The sequence below is a fragment of the Protomyctophum parallelum genome (assembly GCF_964188405.1).
Source record: "Protomyctophum parallelum genome assembly, chromosome: 22".
In the NCBI taxonomy this organism is placed as follows: domain Eukaryota; kingdom Metazoa; phylum Chordata; class Actinopteri; order Myctophiformes; family Myctophidae; genus Protomyctophum; species Protomyctophum parallelum.
The window spans coordinates 27,207,600-27,233,951 of NC_139714.1; the positions used below are offsets into that span (position 1 = coordinate 27,207,600).

General features: G+C 43.5%; 2 protein-coding genes across 2 annotated transcripts; one reads left to right on the forward strand and one right to left on the reverse strand.

Annotated features, from left to right (window-relative positions):
• Positions 1 to 1,892: 1,892 nt before the first annotated feature.
• On the reverse strand, positions 1,893 to 10,168 carry ankrd16 (ankyrin repeat domain 16; the record flags this gene model as incomplete). The annotated part of the gene is made up of 7 exons (XM_083794610.1): positions 1,893 to 2,354; positions 2,783 to 2,861; positions 3,000 to 3,161; positions 3,306 to 3,414; positions 3,703 to 3,745; positions 5,048 to 5,268; positions 9,777 to 10,168. The coding sequence occupies 7 exons, from the start codon at positions 10,166 to 10,168 to the stop codon at positions 2,191 to 2,193; spliced, it is 1,170 nt and encodes a 389-aa protein (XP_083650736.1). The 3' UTR covers positions 1,893 to 2,190.
• A 1,662-nt stretch (positions 10,169 to 11,830) lies between these two features.
• glt8d2 (glycosyltransferase 8 domain containing 2) lies at positions 11,831 to 26,155 on the forward strand. The gene is made up of 11 exons (XM_083758129.1): positions 11,831 to 11,928; positions 14,357 to 14,400; positions 17,401 to 17,493; positions 18,528 to 18,575; positions 19,109 to 19,259; positions 19,991 to 20,108; positions 20,604 to 20,688; positions 21,470 to 21,582; positions 22,760 to 22,926; positions 23,489 to 23,601; positions 25,591 to 26,155. The coding sequence occupies exons 2-11, from the start codon at positions 14,382 to 14,384 to the stop codon at positions 25,767 to 25,769; spliced, it is 1,086 nt and encodes a 361-aa protein (XP_083614255.1). The 5' UTR covers positions 11,831 to 11,928; positions 14,357 to 14,381; the 3' UTR covers positions 25,770 to 26,155.
• The last annotated feature ends 197 nt before the right edge of the window (positions 26,156 to 26,352 follow it).

Here is a 26,352-nt window from a genome sequence, read left to right on the forward strand (position 1 = left end):
TTAACTGCATTTCATGATTCAAGCACAGAGCTCAAGGTTCATATTAAGAAATAAGAAATCCAATTACATTTTATATATAGGCCTATATATATATATATATATATATATATATATATATATATATATATATATATATATATATAGGCACTAAACAATTCCCTTTAAAAGCAATTTGCAACACTATTTTATTTTTAAATATGAATCTAGAGTTGCAATACACTCCATTGACTCCCCACTCATCCATCCACTAATCTTCAACCGCTTATCCGTAGTCGAGTTGCGGGGGCAACAGCTCCACCAGAGAGCTCCAGACTTCCCTCTCCAGAGCATCATTAGTGACTTCCTCCTGGGGGGATCCCGAGACGTTCCAAGGCCAGTGAGTCGATGTAATCCCTCCATCTGCGCCTTGGTCTGCCCCGGGTCTCCTCCCAGTGGGACATGCGTCAAGCTCATACAGTAACATGTCTACGGTGGATTTTTATGAAACAAACACTTTGCAGTTTGAAAGAGGATAATTCAAGCTTTCCCTACAGCTGCAATGTTGGTGAGTTTAACGGTGTTTAATATAAGCAGATCGGAAATGCAATTTGGATCAATGGGCAGTCACTGGAGGGTATTGCAACTCTAGTCTAGATTCATCCCATTATAAAAATAAGTTTTATTCTATTCAACCAAACATTTAAATTAAAATAAATCGAGTAGCTGGTTTATCTGGAAGAGAATAACTATTTATTCATTTATGTACTCCAGTCCATCAAACAAACATTCACAACATGTTTTGGGGAGATTCCATAGACAACATGATATAAACTGCTATATCCTATTATATATATAATAGCTGTTGGTGTCAACAAGGCCCCCCTCACCCCATATTCCCTCAACACTTCCCACAGAACCACATGAGCTATGGTCATGAAGTGTGGGTCATCTCACCATGACCCAAAGAATAAGGCTGCAAATAAAAGCGGCCAAAATGAGTTTTCTCCGACGAGTGGCTGGCATCTCCCTTAGAGATGGGGTGAGAAGTTTATCTCCCTTAGAGATAGGGTGAGAAGTTCAGTCACACGAGAGAGACTCGGAGTAGAGTTGCTGCTTCTTTGCCTGGAAAGGAGCCAGCTTAGGTGGTTCGGGGCATCTGGTTAGGATGAACCCCTAATTGCTCCCGATGTGCAGGCCTTGGTTGCCTTGCATGGTTTCCTCCGCCATTGGTGTGTGTGTGTGTGTGTGTGTGTGTGTGTGTGTGTGTGTGTGTGTGTGTGTGTGTGCGTGCTATAATTGGCAGCCGTCATATATGGCGGAGACGCTGTTACTTAGACCCATAGAGTACTGAGTGACATGCCTGTTGTACCTTGAAAACACATGCCATGATGTTGCAGATGTAACACTAATGACTAATGCACCTATAATTATCTGTGTCCTTGTATACATATCCTTTGTGTGGACATAAATAAATGGTTAAAATGTGTGTAATACACAATCTATGTAAAGCGCCTTGGATATTGAAACAGTCTCACTAGCTGTGGTTTCTCCAGTTCATCTCAAACAGTCTCACTAGCTGTGGTTTCTCCAGTTCAGCTCGCTTTGCCTAAAAAATGGCAACAAAAAAATACGGGGAAGCAGCTTTTTGCTTCTACGGGCCGACGGCATGGAACAAGCTCCCACTGTACCTTCGTCAGGCAGCCTCTGTAGACATTTTTAAAGCACAGCTCAAGACCCACTTCTACAACATTGCTTTTAATTGATCTTTTATTTTTTGTTATTCATGTCCTCACTGTATTGCATTACTGCCTGTTTTTTAATGTTGTTGCCTTGCTTTTCTTTTTTTCTCCATTGCTCTGTAAAGCACTTTGAGCTGCATTTCATGTCATGAAAGGTGCTATACAAATAAAGTTTTATTATTATTATTATCTCAAACAGTCTCTCTAGCTGTGGTTTCTCCAGTTCATCTCAAACAGTCTCTCTAGCTGTGGTTTCTCCAGTTCATCTCAAACAGTCTCTCTAGCTGTGGTTTCTCCAGTTCATCTCAAACAGTCTCTCTAGCTGTGGTTTCTCCAGTTCATCTCAAACAGTCTCTCTAGCTGTGGTTTCTCCAGTTCATCTCAAACAGTCTCTCTATAGCTGTGGTTCCTCCAGTTCATCTCAAACAGTCTCTCTAGCTGTGGTTTCTCCAGTTCATCTCAAACAGTCTCTCTAGCTGTGGTTTCTCCAGTTCATCTCAAACAGTCTCTCTAGCTGTGGTTTCCGGGCGTACTGCCGTGCTGTGGAGCCAGATGAGTCCTCTGTGTCTTCCAGGCCAGATTTCAACAACAGCTCTGCCGTTTCCGCGTGCTGCCCGATGCAGGCCATGTGCAGCGCTGGGCGGGTGGAGGAGAAGACAACAATAAGAGCAAGTAAAACAACAGATAATACAATTTACTATGTGGTCATTGTATCAGACGCTCTTTTTTTTTTTTTAAGATATTTTTTTTGCGGCTTACGCCTTTTATTGATTTTTGAAGGGACAGACAGTAGGCTGACAGGAAACGGGAGAGAGATGGGGGGATGACATGCAGTAAAGGCCGTGTCGGGTCCGGGAGTCGAACCCGCGGCACACTGCGACTGGATTACCAGTCCGGTGCCCCCGCGCACGCACACACACACACACACACACACACACACACACACACACACACACACACACACACACACACACACACATAGGTTTAAAAGGTTGAGCACCACTAGCACCACCTAGAGAGAGAGACCACTGATATAGAAACATGAGGTTTTTCACAAAACTTACCAGTTCTTCCCTTCACGTCCCGAGCAGACAGATCTGCTCCCAATGTCAGTAGCGTTTCTATCATGGCTGTGTGGCCCTCCTGGGGATGGGAACATGAACAACACACAGGGTTTCTATCATGGCTGTGTGGCCCTCCTGGGGGGATGGGAACATGACAACACACAGCAGTAGAATCTAAACTATTCATCAATTTAGACAGGCAGGCAGACAGACAGACCTTGGCAGCATAGTGCAGAGCAGTCAGTTCCATGCTGGTTGCCTTCTGGTTCACATCTGCACCCAGGCCTCTCACCAGGAACAACAGTGCCTCCTGGTGGCCAGTGACCGCTACTTGATGCACAGGCTGACAGCCCAGTCTGTCAGCAAGTGTTGGAGAGGCCTGGAAGTAATAACACGCACACACGCACGCACGCACACACGCACACACACACACGCAATTTTATTCTGAAGACTATGACTAAAACTAAATGTCGCTGTCAGAATTGCCACCACTGCTCCAGGCCATTATCAGATGAATGCCTACCTTGTGTGTGGACAAGAGCAGTTCGGCCACGGCGATGTGTCCGTTCCGAACAGCGTCCATGAAGGGCGTCACCCCACAGCTGTCTGGGCTGTCCGGAGCGAAGCCACATCTGGAGTGGACGAGAGCAGAGAGGTTAGATTAGAGTCTACTATATAAGTGTACACTCTCAGAGTTACAGAACCCATAAGGGTCCAGATGGTTCCAAACTATCATTTAGCTGGGGACCCCCTGGAACTCCCTTAAGGACCCCACTTTGGGAACCACTGGATTACATATCACTGGCAGAGTAATTCCTTCATTAATTACCGTTGTAAAATAGGCTACTTCCACATAATATAATAATGAGCCTTGTTAAAAAAGAAAAAAGTGCAATTATAGATCAAAACGGCACGCTTACCTTTGTAACAAGATTCCAACGACCTCTATGCAACCATGCATCGCTGAGTCACAAAGACATGACAAACATTATGGTTAATGTTTTATAGACATTAAACTGCAACAGAAATCATCTTTTATTTTGTCACTGCTGTCACCGCTTGTTACTGTACCTGTGGCTGTGTGCCGTTACAGTAGTGCTATCGTCTTTATAGTCTGTAGTTGGCTAGTTGCTGAACAATACTACATTAATTATATATAAATATGTATTGTCTTTAGTCTGTAGTTGCTGAACATTACTACATTAATTATATATAAACATGTATTGTCTTTAGTTTGTAGTTGCTGAACAATACTACATTAATTATATATAAACATGTATTGTCTTTAGTCTATAGTTGCTGAACATTGCAATGTTCAAAATGTGTCTTTAAACAGACATCTTTTTTTTCCTTTTTTTTTAACCTTTTAAAACTTTTAAATAGTTTTCTAATAAAATATGCCTGTACTTCTTTCTGTAAAGCGACTTTGGGTACCCAGAAAAGTGCTATATAAATCGTATATATTATTATTATTAGGAACCAAATGGACCCTTATGGGTCTGTAACTCTGAGAGTGTACACACTCAAGAGTTGAATTAACATTGATTTACATTTTACAATATAAATTCCCAGGGTCCCAGAGATAGAAATGCCATTAAATGGGGGTCCTTGAAATTAAACTGGTTGATAATCACTGCTAGAGTCGTAAAACTCTTCTCTTATGGGGGGTCTTTGGCATATCTTTTCAAATGGGGGGTCCGCGGGATAATAGATGTCAATTTGGGCGTGCTTGACAAGAAAAGGTTTGGGAACCCCTGCCCTGAAAAATGTTCGTCGACTACCTTTTTTTCACTGACGAAAACTAAATGGAAACTAACTGAAAACTAAGCTATGATGACTAAAACTAAGAATAAATATATCGACAATTTCGTCAAGAAATAAAAACTAGGCTGAAATGTTAGGAAGGGACTAGTGGACAAGAGATCCAGTATAAGTCATGTTACACTTTGTTGCATACTGAAAATAGCAGGTCTACAACCTCACAACGCATCGCAGCGCGACGCGTTGTGAGCTTGTAGATCGGCTATTTTCAGGAAGTGTAAAATCAACCATCATGACGGCATCAAGGCCCACCAAAATACAAATTTGTCGACTAAATCAACCGTAGATTTAGTCGACTAAATTCGCATGACATTTAGTCGACTAAAACTAGACTAACACTAAAACATTCCGGGTGACTAAAAATGTGACGAAAACTAAATGAAAACTTAAATAGAAATTTGCTGCCAAAAACAACAACTGTATACAAGGGTTCTTTCTTTGTACCGGCGGTGTGAAGGGGCGTCCGCAGCACCTTGCTCTCCGTTCTCCACACGTCGGGGGAAACGGCGAGCAGATGCTTCACGATGGCGGCGTCGCCCTCCCTGCAGGCGATGTGGAACGCGTTCCAGCCGTCCTTGTTGGTCAGCGTGGGGTCAGCGCCGTGGGATAGGAGCTCCTCCACCACGCCCAGGTGTCTCCGCGTGCACGCCATCATCAGAGGAGTCCTGACCGCAGGGAGACATGAGAAGTACACGCTAGGGCTTTAAGCAACTAGTCCACTATTCAACTAAGTAAGTAAGTAGCCTTGCCGAGCCATGAGGCCCATAGGGCAGGAGCCTATCTCCTGTTTCTGTAGCGTGAGGCAGCTTGATGTACAAGTACACCCCCTGGACATGACGCTAGTATGTCGCAGAGACTTACCCCCAATCCAACCCTTGATGCTGAGGGCTGTATTCTGCGTGTCTTAAGTACCAGGTCTTATTCCCTAACTTGAGTAAACTAAAGACCTGGAGGCGTGATCAATGCTCTTTGGCCACTCAGAATAGCCAAATGGCATTGATCACGCCTCCAGGTCTTTAGTTTACTCAAGTTAGGGAATAAGACCTGGTACTTAAGACACGCAAAATACAGCCCTGAGGGTGCCATTTAGGACTTCTATTTTACTTACTTCTATATTACTAATCATATTACAGTTTTTAGAGCTGGGGGCGTGTGGAAAGTCATATAGCAATTTTAAGCATGTTAAGAAGCGCTTTCGACACCCCGTGGAGTGCACAAAACGGCCTTGAATTAGTCATGGGTGTGTTTAAGGCGTGTTTGAGACGTACCCAATCAACATGTCCGTACTATTCTCTTTACCAGTCAGCTGATGTCACATACGGAATGCGCACTTTGGGGATCGTGGTATTACATTTCTTCAGGCTGGCACCATAGAAGACATGACATGCCTTTGTCACATTTGGGTTAATTATTCCTATTGCACTGCATGCTGTCACCTTTATGCCTCAAAAGAACAGACCCACCTATACCTTTCAGATCGGAATGGAACTGCGAGTAGATAGCAGCATATTGGCAAATTGGCAATCCATGCGTAATGTTCCCAGAATCGTCTAACCCCCGAACATGCAAGTTCGTTTGATATTGTTTAATTCGATAGCGATAGAACCATGTACCATACAGCGAATGAAAGCAAGATTCCTAAGGAATATGGAGATTATTACATTTAATAAAACGGTTGAGAAATGAGAGAACCATGAGTGTTTATAGGCTAATATCAACGTTTTTTATGAAAGACAAACGGGCTGTGAACTTGAAGAGCTCAATCACCATCCCGACACGGAAGAAATATAGCCTAGTGCATGCATGTATATGCACTGTTGCACTTGCACACAGTAGCCTACACATGCTCTTTATTTGTTTCTATTGAAAAAAAAACAGTAAAATAACGTTTATTATATTTTATTTCATTCAAATCACGAGGAAGGAATGAGTTGAATGCGTGCTGCGTAATGCTGTGGCCCCGATGGTATGGTCTTCGCTGAGTTTGCTCGTAGCATTTTATTTAAGAAGACTTGAATCGGGTGTGATACAGCGTATGAAAGCAAAGTTCCCAAGGATTATGGAGATGTTTTTTTTTTTTTTAAAGGTTGAGAAATGTAAGAATTATGGCCGTTTCTAATCTCAACATTTTTACCAAAGAAAGCCTCTCTCTTTGCAGCAGCAGAGAGCAGCTGTTGCCATGTCCCATAGAAACAACTAAATAGGTCTATAAAAATAATCCCAAAAGAAGCGCATATAACAGGGGTCTGTAACCTATTTTAAATGAAGTGCCATGTTTTTATTTTCTAAATAGTGAGTCTGCCATATCCAGATTAATTTGAATGACACCACATTAAAATAAAAAAACATATTTTGATTGTCCACAAATATAAGGTTCTTCCTTCTTTTTAAATATGTTCTTGCACATTGTTATAATGATCATTATATATCCCCCTGCAGTCAGAGTTCATAGTTTTAATGAATGAATGTGATGCATTGTGAGCTGGTATAGATCTGCTATTTTCAAAAGTAATCTTTTTATTTAATTTTTGGATTAGCCGTCCTTAGTTGGGCAAATGTATTCATCTGGGGATCCTTGACATGGGAATGTGCTGTGTGAGGATCACTGGTTTAAACAACATTAGGAGAAAAGCCCAAATAACCACTTTAGAAACAAGAAAAGCAACCACACAGAAAGCAACTTTACAGAAAAATAAGCCGCTTATAATAAACAGACATGGCAACACTCTAGCAGCCTCCCAGAGCCGCTCAAGTGTCAAATCAAACAGTGCTTTTTGCGTTTATGAGGTGGTCAGACCCACGTCTAATCGTTATGCGCTGAGTGACTTTAGGTCAAGGGGCTTAATAGCAAATTGCGCAAAGCGAAAATAATTAACATATGGACACTCCCACAATGCTAAAATATTCAGGAACGTAAGCCATAATGTGTGTGCGTTCAACACGGGCCGAGTGCGTTCAACACGGGCCGATATGCCTTTCATAATACGAATGTGCGCAGAGCACCTTCAAAATCTAGGCCTGAGTGTCAAGCAGGGAGGCACTGGGTCCCATTTTTAGAGTCTTTGGTATGACCCGGCCAGGGATTCAACCCCAACCTCCCAGTCTCAGGGCGGACACTCTAACCACAAGGCCACTGAGCTGGTGACTATATTCAACTAGTCGACTAGTAACTAGTAACTCCACTAGTCGACCTTGTTGGTTACTAGTTGACTAGTTTTTTTTGTTAGGCCTCAAGATCAGGTACATTATAGTTATAGTCACCAATGTACATAGTTTTTAAATGTACAAATATTTATTTCCAAAAAAGATTAAAAGAAAAAGAAAAAAGGGGGGCGTTTACATAATAGGTAATTTGTAGAATGGAACTCAGGTCTAAATGGGTTCTGGCTGTTGCATTTGTAATGAGACAGAAATCCTGAAATCCTGTTCTGTTCTTTGACTACATAGAAGTGTCTATTTGTACGTCTCTAAATGTTTTGATGAATTGAACATGGTGGACCCTCTTGTAAACAAGTGTAATGCTTAATTAGGTCGTCCACTCACAGTTTTTGTATTGAGTTTGTGCTTGAAATGTACTGTAATTCTGCAAACTGTTAATAAATATTTCAATCAATCAATCAAAAACAGACAGGTAGTTCCTGAAGCCATGACAGGAGTCCTGAAAGACAGGAAATGTTGGCTCTGTGCATTCAGGACCGGTTCTAGCTCGCCTCACGAGGTTTGGGCACATGCAGCAGTGTTGTTTTTGGCAGCACATTTTTATTTTAGTTTTAGTCAGTCTTTTGAATAGTTTACATTTCGTTTTTAGTCACATTTTAGTCACCTGGAATGTTTTTTGTGTTAGTTTAGATTTTAGTCGACTAAATCTACAGTTGACTGTTTTTACCCATGCTGACAATAGCAGATCTACAAGCTCACAACGCGTGTGAGCTTGTAGATCTGCTATTTTCACGTGTAAAATGAATGTACTGGATCTCTTGTCCACTAGTCCCTTCCTAACATTTTAGTCTAGTTTTTATTTGTTGACGAAATTGTCAGTATATTTAGTCATCATAGCTTAGTTTTCAATTAGTTTCCAGTTAGTTTTCGACAGTGAAAAAAAGGTAGTCGACGAACATATTTCGTCTTAGTTTTAGTTACCAATATGTAGGACAGGGGTTCTCAACGTTTTAGCCTGGGGACCCCCGGAAATGCTTTGGCCGTGTCTCGGGGACCCCCCCCACCACCCCCAATACAAATGGACCGCTACAATAACCTTAATAATAGAGAAAATACATCATAAATATAAATACTGAAACCAGATATAATCATTAAGGAACGTTTATGCATGCACTATGTGTACTACGGAAACTCTAAATTTCCATTTTCCAGCCATTCAGTTGAGGGGGAAAAAAATAATAATTTTGTCCCGAGGGGAATCAGATGCAACTAATCATGTTTATTTGAGAACGCCGACGTGTTTCGAAGCAAGCAAGTGTGGTTTTGATTGATTGATTGATTGATTGAATACTTTATTAACAGTTTGCAGAAAAAAGCACAGGAAGAAAAAAGTACAGTTCAATACAATAAGAGGATTCCAAAGTAAAACCCAAGAATCTATTCCATTGTGGTCCTTCATGTTCAATTCATTTGGAATGGTTGCTACAGTAAGTACAGTACGCTGATGGTCCTTTTGAAGGAATCTTCAATAAATTGATTGACTTTTCAATCAATCATTAATCAATCAAACTTCACAGCACTGCTTTTTGATGTAAGAAGCGGACACGGCCTCTAGGGGGCGCTATCGGCCCGAGTGAAAGGTCTTGGTCTTGAACAATATTCTCCTCATGAAAGAGCTTAGATCCATACCATAATATACACGCACGCACACGCACGCACGCACAGTTAACATTGAACTCCCTGTTTCCAAAAAAAAAAAGAAAAAAAAAAAGTAACTCCCTCGAGCCGGATTTGAACCAGCGACCTAAGGATCTCCGCTGCGCTGAGCCACTACAGTCCTCCGCTCTACCAACTGAGCTATCGAGGGGAGCTGACCAGATCACAGATATGTCATCATACATACAGTACATTATGTATGTATGATGTAATCTCGCGTCACTCACCACCACCAGGCAGTTTACAGTACAACGTCATTCATTCATTCGTTCGTTTCCTAAATTAAATAAGTCCTCACCAGTCGGCCTTCTTCAGGCAGTCCACCGTCGCCCCCTGGCGGATGAGGTAGGTGACGCAGCCGTGCTGCCCCCTGGAGGCCGCCTCGTGCATCGCCCTCTTGTAGTCCCGGTTGACCGTCTCCAGGTCCATCCGCAGCGTCTCCACCAGGAACCGGACTATGTCCACGTGTCCGTGGCGCGCCGCCACGTGCAGCAGGCTGTCCCCGGACCCCCCGGACCCCTTGCCGGACCCCCCGCCGCCCCCCCCGGACCCCCCGCTGCCCCCATCGGACCCCACGAGAAGCACGTGCCGCTTGTTTTCGTCGTTGACCGTTAGGTGTTGTCGGAGACAGGCTAGCTGTCCCTCCTGGGTCATTTTGAGGAGCCGCCTCGCCGTGTCTTCGTCCATCATGTTGTCTGACCGTTAATAAAACACACACATAAACAACTGTAGCGCCACCTATAGCCTCAACAACCACCTGTAGTTCTGATAAAAGGACAGAAGATAATATATTTCACTGCACGCAGTTTAAATCCCCAAGTATGTCTGTGTAGTTTGATCAGTTCCACGGTGTCTTCGTCCATAACAGACTGTCTGTATTTAACAAACCAAACCAACCACTAGTTTAGTTATAATTATTAAAAAAGACCCAGAATATAGTTTACTGTCTGCACGGTTTCAAAGCGGTGTGACTGACACTGACTGCTTCTAAAATTGTACAACCACAACAAGTGAACTGTCTTTGGTTCACGTTACCAAAATATCTGATGGCCAATCATAACCATAGCCTACACATACACGGTTTCATAAGATCTTAAATCAAATTGTCTTTTATTAATTTATGTTCTGTTTTTTATAAGAACTATAACAGAAGAAACATCTGTTTTTGTTTAGTAATAATAATAATAATAACAACAATAATAATAATAATAATCATAGTTATTGTTAGTTGTTATTAATATTGTGTGTGCTATTTGTTGGAGCATCAGGGATTTATTATGATGTCACGATTGATGATGTCATGATGTCATGATTCTGTGAAACATTACAAACCTCTGTGTTAAACTGTGGTCGTCCTCTAGTTCTACGGAGCCACACAGCTGGGGACTCTGGGAAATGGAGTTTCAAATGATGCGCAGCAGCGCAGTCTAAAACTCTCCACTATTAGTAGTGAATTCTCCAAAGAAGACACATTTAAAAACCAAAGAAAAGTCAGTCAGTCAGCCAGTCAGTCAGTCAGTCAGCCAGCCAGCCAGCCAGCCAGCCAGCCAGCCAGTCAGTCAGTCAGTCAGTCAGTCAGTCAGTCAGTCAGTCAGTCAGTCAGTCAGTCAGCCAGCCAGCCAGTCAGTCAGCCAGCCAGCCAGCCAGCCAGCCAGCCAGCCAGCCAGTCAGTCAGTCAGCCAGCCAGCCAGCCAGCCAGTCAGTCAGTCAGCCAGCCAGCCAGCCAGCCAGCCAGCCAGCCAGTCAGTCAGTCAGTCAGCCAGCCAGCCAGCCAGCCAGCCAGCTAGTCAGTCAGTCAGCCAGCCAGCCAGTCAGTCAGTCAGTCAGCCAGCCAGCCAGCCAGCCAGCCAGCCAGCCAGTCAGTCAGTCAGCCAGTCAGTCAGCCAGCCAGTCAGCCAGCTGTCAGTCAGTCAGTCAGTCAGTCAGTCAGTGCACATGTAAATATGGCTAATGATCTGTAGGCTATAGTCTGTTAAAAACATTGATTGTAATTCACATTATAGTATAGTATCATATTATAGTATAGTATCATATTATAGTTTACGCCTAAATAAACCAAAAGGTTGTTTTAGCACAATGCCATTTTCACAGTTTGGACTCTTAATTGGAGCCTTTAACTCTGACTCCCCAACGAAACTATAGATTGGACACAATTAGCACTTATAGTTGGTATTGTATTTTATTTAAAGCATATTATATAATCCATTCCTTTCCATCCTGTCTTGAGCAATAATATAAACAAACTGCCAGGCCGTCCAGTACAGTCCAGTCGTACAAGATGAGTCACATCTGGAGAGTGTGTGGGAGATAGGGAGAGAGAGAGCTAGAGAGAGAGAGAGAGAGAGAGAGAGAGTTTGCGGTTGGGGGATGCCTCATTCACTCTGAAAGGGTTGGGATGAAACTGTTAACTTCAAACTGAGTGAGAATCATCACCCAGTTACTCTCGTGTGGTAAGTGGATTAATTTTGGAACTTTTATTATGTGTAGAGAGAGAATAGGCTACTATATATTATGGAGAATGCATATGGATGATATGCATCGATACAATCTATAGGAGACACACCTCCCCCTAATCTGCGTTGTACAAATGATGCATGATGTGCGACGGACGGTTTAAACGAGGATAGACAGACAGTGCATGATGAACACAAGAGTTGTGAACATATTCCTCCAACATCGTTAACGGGTCATCGGTGTGAGATAACGGCGATAGTACTTCATGTTCTGCAGCTGTAGCCTGTAGCCTAGAAACACTACTATTCACTGTTCATTCGTTCATTGGCAGTGCTTATTGACAATTTTCACTTACATGATGCTGGTCATGAAGAAGCTATTAAACAGAAGTAAAAAAACAAACAGTAAACGTTTATAATACTTTTTTTTTGGTGAATGATAATATGGGCATTGGGTAAACTTTATAATGTTGATGATTATAATTGATGATGTTTTAGTGTATAATAAGTAGCTACAAGTTATTGGACAAAATGTGTTACTACCAGACATCACAAGGAGGGAATACCTGCATTTCATTGATTGATTGAAAGTTGTATTAACAGTTTAGGGGGGGGGGGGGGGGGGGGGGGTCGGGGGTGAGCACAGTAAAGTACAGTTCCCTGGGTTATATAAATCCTCTTGGCAGACCTTGTATTGAACTGGACTTTACTGTGCTTTCCCCCCCTGCAAACTGTTAATAAAGGTTCAAGGTTGTTTAGTGTCCCCGCCCGAAGGGCAAAAGGTTTTACAGCAGGTCATAAGGCTTAATGAAACACATGTATACATCAATCAAACCAAACGTATTGCTGCTGGTCGCAAGCGTGTGCTGCACCCGGCATACTTTCATCTTCAGGAGGGGGCTCGATCAATCGATCAACTATTATGTCTTAAAGTAATAATTGAGTGAGATGCACATTTTGGACAGTGCTGCAGTGCTGCTGACACACAAGAGACTGACTTGAATGTAATATTTGGTAACATATAAAAAAAGTCTGCCCAGTCCATATGTTTGCTGTCAAAACAGGCCAAATATGATCAAATATATACGTATACGTATACAGTAGGTCGTAGCTAAGTATTTTCTAAACCCATTTAGACCTGAGGCCGATTCTAAAAACAAAACAAAAATAAATGTCTATTATGTCAGTGGTGCTCAAACTTCTTCATGTCAAGGACCCCCAGAATTATCTGTAAAGCAAAGATTTGAGTTCAAAACGTTCGCTCTGAAAGAATATATATTTGTCCCACATTTTCACGATTTTTCAAAATAGCAGATCTACAAGCTCGTAGTGTGGCACTCAAGCTTGTAGATCTGCTATTTTTCAACAGTTAAAGTATGACATGGCTAAGTGTCCTTGTGGTTAGAGTGTCCGCCCTGAGACTGGGAGGTCGGGGTTTGATCCCCGGCCGGGTCATACCAAAGACCCAGTGCCTCCCTGCTTGACACTCAGCATCAAGGGTTGGATTGGGGGTAAGTCCCTGCGACATACTAGCGTCATGTCCAGGGGGTGTACTTGTACATCAAGCTGCCTCACGCTACACAAACAGGAGATAGGCTCCTGCCCTATGGGCCTCATGGCTGCAGAAACAGGAGATAGGCTCCTGGCCTCATGGCTCTGCAAGGCTACTTACTTACTTAAAGTATAACGTAATGCTTAAATCACCAAAAGGGGTTCCTGTACTGAACCGGTTACACGGACCTATACATGTATTTAAGTTCACATTTCAACCAACTGTAATCAATAATAAAGGAGAATCATATTGAGAGAATGAATATGCATGCGGACAAAAACTTGAAACTATGAAAACAATAATAAATGCCCTCAGGACAGGAAGGAAGTGCGTCAAACGCTTTAGAAAACTACAAACACATGTGTACAGAACTACAAACACATGTTGTATGAACAACCCCCTGGCAGTTTCACATGATTAAGAACATATGGTTTCAACAGGGATGGGACCATGTTAACGATGTTAAAGATGGCCTCATTCACACGTACCAAACACCAATCAAGCAAATGTTTGGTTGAACCAATGGAAACGATTCGTTTTGTGTTTTCAAATGTTGAGCAATAAGCGCTGCCTAATGTCATGTGTCCTGTTTTGACATGGATATTCTTTGTGAATAACGTCATGTTTATGATCAGGTTTTGACCAGAATAAAAATGCCTCTTCGTCTAGTTTCTAACAGCTGTGCGAAGGATTGTTTCTCCCCAGATAAACATGAGCCATCACTGCCCATCAGTGCCAAATATTCATGCACGGTCCGTCATTCTGTTTATTTGTGTGACTAACTCTCTCTCTCTCTCTCTTTCTCTCTCTCTCTGTATGTGCGTGCGTGCGTGCGTGCATGCGTGCGTGCGTGCGTGCGTGCGACTCTCACAGATGTTGCTGGGAGAAGACATGAAACATGGCTCTTTTGAGAAAAAGTGAGTGAATGTCATAAAACACATATTTTCCTACAGTAACGGTAAGTGACATTATGATGACATGACGTTCTCTCTCTATTGCTCTATGCTCTTCAGCCTTCACCAATTTGCATATTTAAAATTTTAAGATTTGGAAAACAATAAATCATTGTCTTCGTGTAAGTAATCAACTGGTGATAACAATCTAATACAGGTACGGTTTTGCCCACTCGATTCATAATTAACGTTCCATTCTTGGAGCTCTGGCTCATGGACTAATTAAGAACCGATAAAGAACTGAACCGGTTCCCAAACGGTGGAAAAGTCGTAGTTCAAATGGAACATCATGTTGTACTTTAGGTATTGAAAAATAGCAGATCTACAAGCTTATATCTGCTATTTCTTTTTAATTGTGAAAATGTGGCGTAAATCTTTGAATATATATTCTTTCAGAGCGAATGTTTTTATTTTTTTAACTCAAATCTTTTCTTCTGGGGGGGTCCCTGAAACAACATATTCTCTGTCTCTGTCTCTCTCTCTCTCTCTCTCTCTCTCTCTCTCTCTCTCTCTCTGCCGAGTCAGCGTTAGCTTAATTCTTAACATGTTGCTGGGGGAGGGTTGGAATGTACCCAACGTTCAACGTATGTGCAACGTATGTGCGTGCGTGCGTGCGTGTGGGCTTGTGCGGGTGTCTGTGTGTGTGTATGTGTTAAGGGTGGAGTTAATGAGGTAACCAGGGGCCAGGGCGGAGGGCCAATAAAAGAGTCATATTTCAAGACAGTAAAATCAGGTTCTGGCACAAAAAATGTAATTTCTTACACTCTCATAGTTACAGGGTTCATACTGTACATACTGTACGTTGGTTAGACACACAAACAGCCCCACAGGCATTAGTCTGACAACACGGTCACCCCGACATGCGTGGCAGGTTAAAACTGACCTGTGGCAGGTTAAAACTAACCCGTGACTGGTTAACCCATTTCCTGAGGACGATTCTACAAATGTCTTCTAAATCCTGACAGTTTTCTGAAAAAACCTACAGTATGTTTCTATGTCAGTGGTTCTCAACCTTTTTCATGTCAAGGACCCCCAGAATTATCTGTAATAGGCCGCCGACCTCCATCTGAAAATATGTTGTTCCTGGGACCCCTCTCAGGAGCAAAGATTTTAGTTAAAAATGTTCGCTCTGAAATAATATATATTCAAAGATTTGCACCACATTTTCGTGATTAAAAAAAAAATAGCAGACTTACAAGCTCGTACAAGCTTGTAGATCTGCTATTTTTCAATAGCTAATGTATAACAAATTCAGTTAAATGGTAATAATCGTATATAGACCATTTCCAAGGTTGTTTCTCAGGCATGGCCAGCTAGCTAAAATGTGGAGACCGACCGATACGTATCTTAGTCACTTGGACGACTCGCAATAAAGGACGAGAGCTGGCTGTAATTGGTTGCAGATGACAAACATTTCTTTTTTTTCTTGAAAATACAAATAATCACCAGCCTCTGCACAATAAGTCTGTCAGCAGCATTAACAGGCTTTACGACGAGCTATGAACAGCTTATCGTTTCTTAATTTTTTAAAGTGGTGCAACCACTCCTACAGCCAGCGATGTCCGTGTGTACCCGTACCTACCTATGTGTATCTGAGCACGAGTATATGACTTATTAATATATATTTTTTATCCCACAATTTTGTAACCCATTTTTCACCCCTGTGTCAATCATCTAATGTGATCCTGGGCTCTACACACCCTCCACCAACCTGGGGAGAGCAACGGACTTAACTCATGCTTCCTTCATGCTTGAGTGTCCAAGTTGCTCCTTTACACCTGACAGGGGGGAGTTTCCCTGGTTGGACGTAGCGCATGGAAGGAACACGTTATTCCAACCAGTTCCTTTCCCCTCCATCAGGCGCCCCGGCTGGCCAGGGGGAGGCAGTTTAGAGACCAGGATTACTGCATGTTTTTGTGAGGGTATCTACCCTAGGGGACACGGGGAGAACATGCAAACTCCACACAGAAAGGCCCTTTCGCCAACCCCGCCTTCGGGTATGGGCACTGATGACGCGGAGGAGGAAACACGCCGCGTATATGACTTATTAGTACCAGTAGGGGGCGCCAGAAACATAGAGAGGGATAGTGCTGCTCTGCCTGCTAATGAGAGAGAGGGGGGGGGGGATTTATTTTTAATTTTTCGGGCTGACTGTTGGGGAACCAAAACACAATGTTGAATATTGATTTCATTAGTCTTAAACATTTGGTTACTGTTTCCACCGCTGTAAATTAGGGGATATCCGATCTGCGGGGTCATATATTCTGCCGATACCGATTCTGACCGATTCCGATATTATACAGAGGACCACAATGGAAACAAGCCTATAGGGCCCCTATAGGGACTTATTGGCCCTAAAGCCTGTTAATAAAGTATTCAATCAATCAATAAATAGACAATAGACAAATTTCAGTGTGAACTGACAATAAAGTACTATATCATATAATATAAATGGAAACAAGCCTATAGGCCCCATAGGCTTGTTTCCATTTATATGATATAGTATAGTATAGGGCCCTATAGGGGCTTATAGGCCCTAAAGCCTGTTAATAAAGTATTCAATCAAGAATGAGTACACAAATTAAATTTAGATGTTTTCATTTTTGTTGTTTGTGAAAACCTATTAAATAATCTGTATTATTTTGAGACCGTTCCGATGTGGCATTTGTATGGCCGATATGGCCCAATATGGCCCGATATGGCCGATATGGCCCGATATGGCCCGATATGGCCGATATGGCCCGATATGGCCGATTCCGATTATGCTACCGATCAATGGTGCATCACTATAGGGTTAATACTTTAATTAATGGTGCATCACTAAAGGGTTAATACTTTAATTAATGGTGCATCACTATAGGGTTAATACTTTAATTAATGGTGCATCACTATAGGGTTAATACTTTAATTAATGGTGCATCACTAAAGGGTTAATACTTTCCCAACCTTCTCCTGTTGCTTCAGTTAATCGTGTTCTGCTGCTGCTGCTGTTCCTGATGGCCTGCGTGTTGCTGCACAGTAAACTGATCAGGACTCCACCTCGACACAAACCCTCAGGTTTATATTATATGTTAGGTTTAGTCAGTGTGTCTTTTTGCTTCGAGACGCACGCACGCACACATGCAACGCACACACGCAACACACACACGCAACGCACGCACGCACGCACGCACGCACACAGTTTATATTTCCTCATATCACATTTGTTACATTGTCAGATGGTTTGGTGTATTTTAACCGTATATAGTGTTTTTAACTATAACTCTCTAAATGTTATGATGAATTGAACAAGGTGGACCCTCTTGTAAACAAGTCTATAGTGCTTTATTGGGTCGTCCACTCACAGTTAACAGTTTTTGTATTGAGTTGTGCTTGAAATGTAGGCTACTGTAATTCTGCAAACTTTTAATAAATATTTAAATCAATCAAAGTATAGGGACTATGAAAAGCTTTGTGCACTAGTTGAAACAAAAAGTATTTTGTTAAAAGTTTATAGCAATGATTACTGTCACAATATAGAGCTATTTAACACTGTTACTGAAATGATTACTGTCACAATATGGAGCTATTTAACACTGTTACTGAACACACACTCTATAGCAATGATTACTGTCACAATATAGAGCTATTTAACACTGCTACTGAACACACACTCTATAGCAATGATTACTGTCACAATATAGAGCTATTTAACACTGCTACTGAACACACACTCTATAGCAATGATTACTGTCACAATATAGAGCTATTTAACACTGTTACTGAACACACACTCTATAGCAATGATTACTGTCACAATAGAGAGCTATTTAACACTGTTACTGAACACACTCTATATCAATGATTACTGTCACAATATAGCTACTGAACACACTCTCTATAGCAATGATTACTGTCACAATATAGAGCTATTTAACACTGATACTGAACACACTCTATAGCAATGATTACTGTCACAATATAGAGCTATTTAACACTGTTACTGAACACACTCTATATTGATGAGTGCTACCAGATTTCAGAGCTATTGAACACATATTGTAATGAAAAATACCTGATTTAATTCTACTTCCTTCCTGTTAACCCCTCAGAGCACAGGAAGGAACGCAGCAGTGCTGTGGAGGCCGTGCCGGACCAAGGTTGTTATCGTTGTACATTTTACATTAAGGTTTTATCTTTATTCTGTTTCTTGACCTTTTTGTCTCGTTTTAAAGCTTGTTTGCTACTAGTGAAATTTGTATTTTGGTGCAAAGCGTCGGTCCGGAAGTGTAGTTTTTTATAAGTTTTAGTTTGTGAGGAGGGCTAGCCTTTAGTTTATATAAGTTTTAGTTTGTGAGGAGGGCTAGCCTTTAGTTCATATAAGTTTTAGTTTGTGAGGAGGGCTAGCCTTTAGTATATAATCGTTACACACTATCTCTATAGTCATGTGTTCAAGACGGATCTGTCCAATATTTCATATACCATCCTAATTGGCTAATATTGGCTTTCAAAGTTTGCAGGATTGGCCCGTTTTGAACAAAAAGCCTCTAATCATGAACGCAGCGTGCAATTTATGTGAAATCTTTCACAGACTTTCCTACTAGGCTGAGGAATATATACCATGCTTTTCACTTTATCTAGTTTAATCTGAGTTGACTAATAAAACAGTTAAATCTAATGAACCCTGTTGCAGACACAGGAAGTGACATCATCCCCGTGGTGATCTGCGCTGCAGAGGAGCGTATGGGCGGAGCCATGGCGACCATCAACAGCGTCCACAGCAACACCGCGGCCCAGGTGTTCTTCTACATCGTTACCCTGAGGGACGCCGTCAAGCAGACCAGGTGAGACCAGGTGTTCTTCCATCATACAGTCTGGAGCAACGGAAGCTCTGATCACGAGTAAAATATAAATGCTTCAGTCATACAGTCTGGAGCAACGGAAGCTCTGATCACGAGTAAAATATAAATGCTTCCGTCATACAGTCTGGAGCAACGGAAGCTCTGATCACGAGTAAAATATAAATGCTTCCGTCATACAGTCTGGAGCAACGGAAGCTCTGATCATGAGTAAAATATAAATGCTTCCGTCATACAGTCTGGAGCGATGGAAGCTCTGATCACGAGTAAAATATAAATGCTCCCGTCATACAGTCTGGAGCGACGGAAGCTCTGATCACGAGTAAAATATAAATGCTTCCGTCGTACAGTCTGGAGCAACGGAAGCTCTGATCACGAGTAAAATATAAATGCTTCCGTCATACAGTCTGGAGCGATGGAAGCTCTGATCACGAGTAAAATATAAATGCTTCCGTCATACAGTCTGGAGAGTGACTCAGATCATATTTTAACCCCATATCTCCCAGACAGTATATAGATCATATTTTAACCCCATGTGTTCCAGACAGTACATATATCATTAAAACCTTGTCTCCCAGACAGTACATATATCATTAACCCCTTGTCTCCCAGACAGTACATATATCATTAACCATATGTGTCCCAGACAGTACATAGATCATTAACCCCTTGTCTCCCAGACAGTACATATAGATCATTAACCCTATGTCTCCCAGACAGTACATAGAGAAGTCCCGGCTGAAAGGCATCCAGTATAAGATCATAGAGTTTAACCCTATGGTGCTCAAAGGGAAGGTGAAGCCAGACTCGTCGCGTCCAGACCTGCTGCATCCTGTGAGTTGACTTGTGTTCGTTCATGTGGAGGTACCACGCACGGACGGACGCACGCACGCACGATTTTCTTTGCATAAATCAGTGCTATTGAACACCCTTTACATGAATAAATGTGTTGTTTCGAAAATATTGAACCGATGGAAAGTAGTAAAAAAGCAAGTTGGGACAAAACCTCTTAACTCCATTGGACCCTCAAACTGTCTGTTAAAGCAGCTAACTCCGCCACCTCTCCCCCTCTCATGCAAGTCATTGACAATATATAAAGTTACAACACCAACTCTGATGAGGAAGTATTGTTTAGTTTTCAAAATATAAGGGTTTCTTAATTTCTTGAAAAATGGATATTTTTCATTTCCTGAAAAATGAACATTTTGGAGTTATGAGGTTTCTTCCCGACAGCAGAGATATGTAATATTATAAATAACTAATATTAATCTGAATGGAGGAGTCTTGGAGGACAGAGACAACCGACTATTTATTTCTTTTTTTTTCCAGCTCAACTTTGTGCGTTTCTACCTCCCCCTGCTGGACATCAGGCACAAGCGCGTGATCTACCTGGATGATGATGTCATCGTGCAAGGTGTGTGTTCTGGGGTCAGGCGTCATCAACGTGTCCGTACAGGGGTCAGGGGTCATCAACGTGTCCGTACAGGGGTCAGGGGTCATCAACGTGTCCGTACAGGGGTCAGGGGTCATCAACGTGGCAAATTTTAGATATGATTTCTTACACTTCATTATAATGTTCTTATTTATCATAATACTGAACGTCAAGTCTCCAGGTTCACTTCAGAATAGTAAATGGTAAATGGTGCATTCATATAGCGCCTTTATCCAAGGTGCTTTACAGAGATTGTGCATTACATTCACACACATTCATACACCGATGGCGGCGGAAACCATGCAAGGCACCAACCTGCACATCAGGAGCAATTAGGGGTTCAGAGTCTTGCTCAAGGACACTTCGACACTAACTCTGGGGGAGCCCACAGGGATCGAACCGGGAACCTTGCAGTTTCCATCCGGCCGCTCTACCGCTGAACCTCCGCCGTGCCGTGTCATAGTATGACACTTTGACACAATTGACAGTTTGTGGTCGCTATAAAAGGACGCCATCTTTGCTTATCATAACTATTGAACCCTGATGATGTTTAACAGCCAAAACGCGTTTTTCTTTATCCCATGATTTTGGATCTTCCCACGAAGACCCAATCACTGAATGTCAGTCTCCAAGTTGTCTTCACAATAATGTACGACACTGATTTATTACCACACTATGTATGTACAGTATATGACACATAGGAGTACACAGGCGCCCCTCACTTCACACAAGTGTGATTTATTTTTGTTGTCGTTTCCACCAGGTGACATCAGCGACCTGTTCAACATCAAACTGAAGCCGGGCCACGCCGCAGCCTTCGCCACCGACTGTGACCTTCCCTCCACGCACGAGATGGTGCGCAGTGTGGGCATGCAGGTGGGTACCATGTGATGACATCATCAGTGTGGGCATGCAGGTGGGTACCATGTGATGACATCATCAGGGTGGGCATGCAGGTGGGTACCATGTGATGACATCATCAGGGTGGGCATGCAGGTGGGTACAGACTGATGACATCATCACAGTGTGGGCATGCATGTGGGTACCGTCTGATGACATCACAGCGTGGGCATGCAGGTGGGTACAGGGCACCATGTGATGACATCACAGCGTGGGCATGCAGGTGGGTACAAACTGATGACATCACAGCGTGGGCATGCAGGTGGGTACAAACTGATGACATCACAGCGTGGGGTGGGTACAGGGCACCATGTGATGACATCACAGCGTGGGCATGCAGGTGGGTACCGTCTGATGACATCATCACAGCGTTGGCATGCAGGTGGGTACAGGGCACCGTCTGATGACATCACAGCGTGGGCATGCAGGTGGGTACCGTCTGATGACATCATCACAGCGTTGGCATGCAGGTGGGTACAGGGCACCGTCTGATGACATCACAGCGTGGGCATGCAGGTGGGTACCGTCTGATGACATCATCACAGCGTTGGCATGCAGGTGGGTAGCAGAAAGAAATAGGGGGGTGGCTCAGCCCCATTTCTGAAAGAGCAAAGATAGTTGATCCACAAGCGTGTCCTCAATTTGTCGCCAAACGATGCGTTGAGAGCTTGTAGATCTACTATTTTCACTATTTGTTTGGGGGGGGGGGGGGGAGAGAGCATGAGAGACTGAGGAGGATGAGAGGGACAGTGATACACCCCCCCCCCCCCCCCGTACTGACATTATTTTATATTACAATAATATACAGACATTATTACACTGAGCTTTTCAGTACCATTCTGGGCCCCTTTTGGCCCAGCTTGTAGGTCTGCTATTTTTGAAAAATCGTGAATAATGTGACGCAAATCTTTGCATATATATTCTTTCAGAGCGAACGTTTTTAACTCATATCTTTGCTTCCTGGAACAACATATTTTCAGATGGGGCTCCGCGACCAAATACAGATAATCTTTTGGGAAATATTGAGCACCACTGACATAGAAACATGAGGTATTGCAGGAAACTGTCAGGATTTAGAAGACATTTCTTTTTAGAATCGTCCTCAGGTCTAAAATGGGTTAAAATCATGAACTACCGTTTCCTTCTTCTATAGACGACATACATGGGCTTCCTGGACTACAGGAAGCAGGAAGTGCGGGACCTGGGCATCAACCCCAGAGACTGCACCTTCAACCCCGGAGTGTTCGTGGCCGACATGAACGAGTGGAGGAAACAGAAGATCACCAAACAGCTGGAGAGATGGATGGAGGAGAACTACAGGTTGGTACCAGAAGAACTACAGGTTGGTACCAGAACCAGACACCAAGCAGAGAGATGGTGTAGGTTAGTGACCTACGTGGCTGGTTAAGACTGAGGTTAGGGTTAGTGACCTACGTGGCCGGTTAAGACTGAGGTTAGGGTTAGTGACCTACGTGGCCGGTTAAGACTGAGGTTAGGGTTAGTGACCTACGTGGCCGGTTAAGACTGAGGTTAGGGTTAGCGACCTACGTGGCCGGTTAAGACTGAGGTTAGGGTTAGCGACCTACGTGGCCGGTTAAGACTGAGGTTAGGGTTAGCAACCTACGTGGCCGGTTAAGACTGAGGTTAGGGTTAGCGACCTACGTGGCCAGTAAAGACTGAGGTTAGGGTCAGTGACCTACGTGGCTGGTTAAGACTGAGGTTAGGGTCAGTGACCTATGTGGCCGGTTAAGACTGAGGCGTGGTCGGTTAAGACTGAGGTTAGGGTTCGGGATAGTGTTGGTAATGGGTGGGATAAACATGATGTCGGAACAAACACCTCACATACGTTACGTTCCCGTCCTGTCCTGTCCCGTCCCTCCAGGGAGAACATCTACAGCAGCTCATTGGCCGGAGGCGTGGCCACTCCGCCCATGCTGATCGTGTTCCACGACAAGTTCACCACCATAGACCCAGTGTGGCACGTCAGACATTTAGGTGAGTCCACCATAGACCCACTACACTGTGACAGTCAGACATTTAGGTGAGTCCTCCACCATAGACCCACTACACTGTGACAGTCAGACATTTAGGTGAGTCCACCATAGACCCACTACACTGTGACAGTCAGACATTTAGGTGAGTCCACCATAGACCCACTACACTGTGACAGTCAGACATTTAGGTGAGTCCACCACCATAGACCCACTACACTGTGACAGTCAGACATTTAGGTGAGTCCACCACCATAGACCCACTACACTGTGACAGTCAGACATTTAGGTGAGTCCACCACCATAGACCCACTACACTGTGACAGTCAGACATTTAGGTGAGTCCTCCACCATAGACCCACTACACTGTGACAGTCAGACATTTAGGTGAGTCCTCCACCATAGACCCACTACACTGTGACAGTCAGACATTTAGGTGAGTCCACCACCATAGACCCACTACACTGACAGTCAGACATTTAGGTGAGTCCACCACCATAGACCCACTACACTGACAGTCAGACATTTAGGTGAGTCCACCACCATAGACCCACTACACTGTGACAGTCAGACATTTAGGTGAGTCCACCACCATAGACCCACTACACTGACAGTCAGACATTTAGGTGAGTCCACCACCATAGACCCACTACACTGTGACAGTCAGACATTTAGGTGAGTCCACCACCATAGACCCACTACACTGTGACAGTCAGACATTTAGGTGAGTCCACCACCATAGACCCACTACACTGTGACAGTCAGACATTTAGGTGAGTCCATCACCATAGACCCACTACACTGTGACAGTCAGACATTTAGGTGAGTCCTCCACCATAGACCCACTACACTGTGACAGTCAGACATTTAGGTGAGTCCACCACCATAGACCCACTACATGTGAGTCAGACATTTAGGTGAGTCCACCACCATAGACCCACTACACTGTGACAGTCAGACATTTAGGTGAGTCCATCACCATAGACCCACTACACTGTGACAGTCAGACTTTTAGGTGAGTCCTCCACCATAGACCCACTACACTGTGACAGTCAGACATTTAGGTGAGTCCACCACCATAGACCCACTACACTGTGACAGTCAGACATTTAGGTGAGTCCACCACCATAGACCCACTACACTGACAGTCAGACATTTAGGTGAGTCCACCACCATAGACCCACTACACTGTGACAGTCAGACATTTAGGTGAGTCCATCACCATAGACCCACTACATGTGAGTCAGACATTTAGGTGAGTCCACCACCATAGACCCACTACACTGTGGCAGTCAGACATTTAGGTGAGTTTACCATAGATTATATATGGCCCGAGAACCCAAACTAGTGAAAATAGCAGATCTTAGATTTTTCTTTGATTTCTTCATGAAATTACTGCAATTAATTCATGAAAATCTTAATTTGGGGCAGCATAACACTGTGTCTATGGGGCATGTACTTTTTAAATAACCATAACTTACTCAATTTCCGTTTGTTATAAACGTCAGAGACGTCCGCATGCTTGCTTTTATATGACGTTGAAAAAATGAAAAAATAATATTACAATATTACAACCCTATTACAGCGTGACGTGTTGTGAGCTCGGCTATTTTCAGCAACGAATTGTAAAATTACTTATACTGGATCACTTGTCCACTAGTTTTAGTCTACTTCTTATTTGTTGACGAAATTGTCAGTATTTTTAGTCTTAGTTTTAGTCATAATAGCTTAGTTTCCATTTAGTTCATCAGTGAAAAAAGGTAGTCGACCAACATTTTTCGTCTTAGTTTCAGTCGATGAAATCAACACTGCCACTATGCAGACATTACTAACTAGCCGTCTGTGTCCACTCTCTCTCTCTCTGTCTCTCTGTCTCTCTCTCTCTCTCTCTCTCTCTCTCTCTCTCTCTCTCTCTCTCTCTCTCTCTCTCTCTCTCTCTCTCTCTCTCTCTCTCTCTCTCTCTCTCTCTCTCTCTCTCTCTCTCTCTCTCCAGGCTGGAGTCCTGACGCCCACTACGAAGACAGCTTCCTCCAGGAGGCGCGCCTCCTCCACTGGAACGGGCGCTTCAAGCCCTGGGACTACCCCGGGGTTCACCTCGACCTCTGGGAGAAGTGGTTCATCCCCGACCCCAACGGGAAGTTCTCCTTGACCCGACCCGACACCGAAGTCTAGACGACCCCAACGGGAAGTTCTCCTTGACCCGACCCGACACCGAAGTCTAGACGACCCCAAGGGGAAGTTCTCCTTGACCCGACCCGACACCGAAGTCTAGACGACCCCAACGGGAAGTTCTCCTTGACCCGACCCGACACCGAAGTCTAGACGACCCCAACGGGAAGTTCTCCTTGACCCGACACCGAAGTCTAGACGACCCCAACGGGAAGTTCTCCTTGACCCGACACCGAAGTCTAGACGACCCCAACGGGAAGTTCTCCTTGACGCGACCCGACACCGAAGTCTAGACGACCCCAAACGGGAAGTTCTCCTTGACGCGACCCGACACCGAAGTCTAGACGACCCCAACGGGAAGTTCTCCTTGACGCGACCCGACACCGAAGTCTAGACGACCCCAAACGGGAAGTTCTCCTTGACGCGACCCGACACCGAAGTCTAGACGACCCCAAACGGGAAGTTCTCCTTGACCCGACCCGACACCGAAGTCTAGATTCTTCTTCAGGAACAACAATTTAGTTTTTGTTTTGTAACCTTATTTTTTTTCTTATAGTCTAATAATGTAACACTGGGCGCTACACTC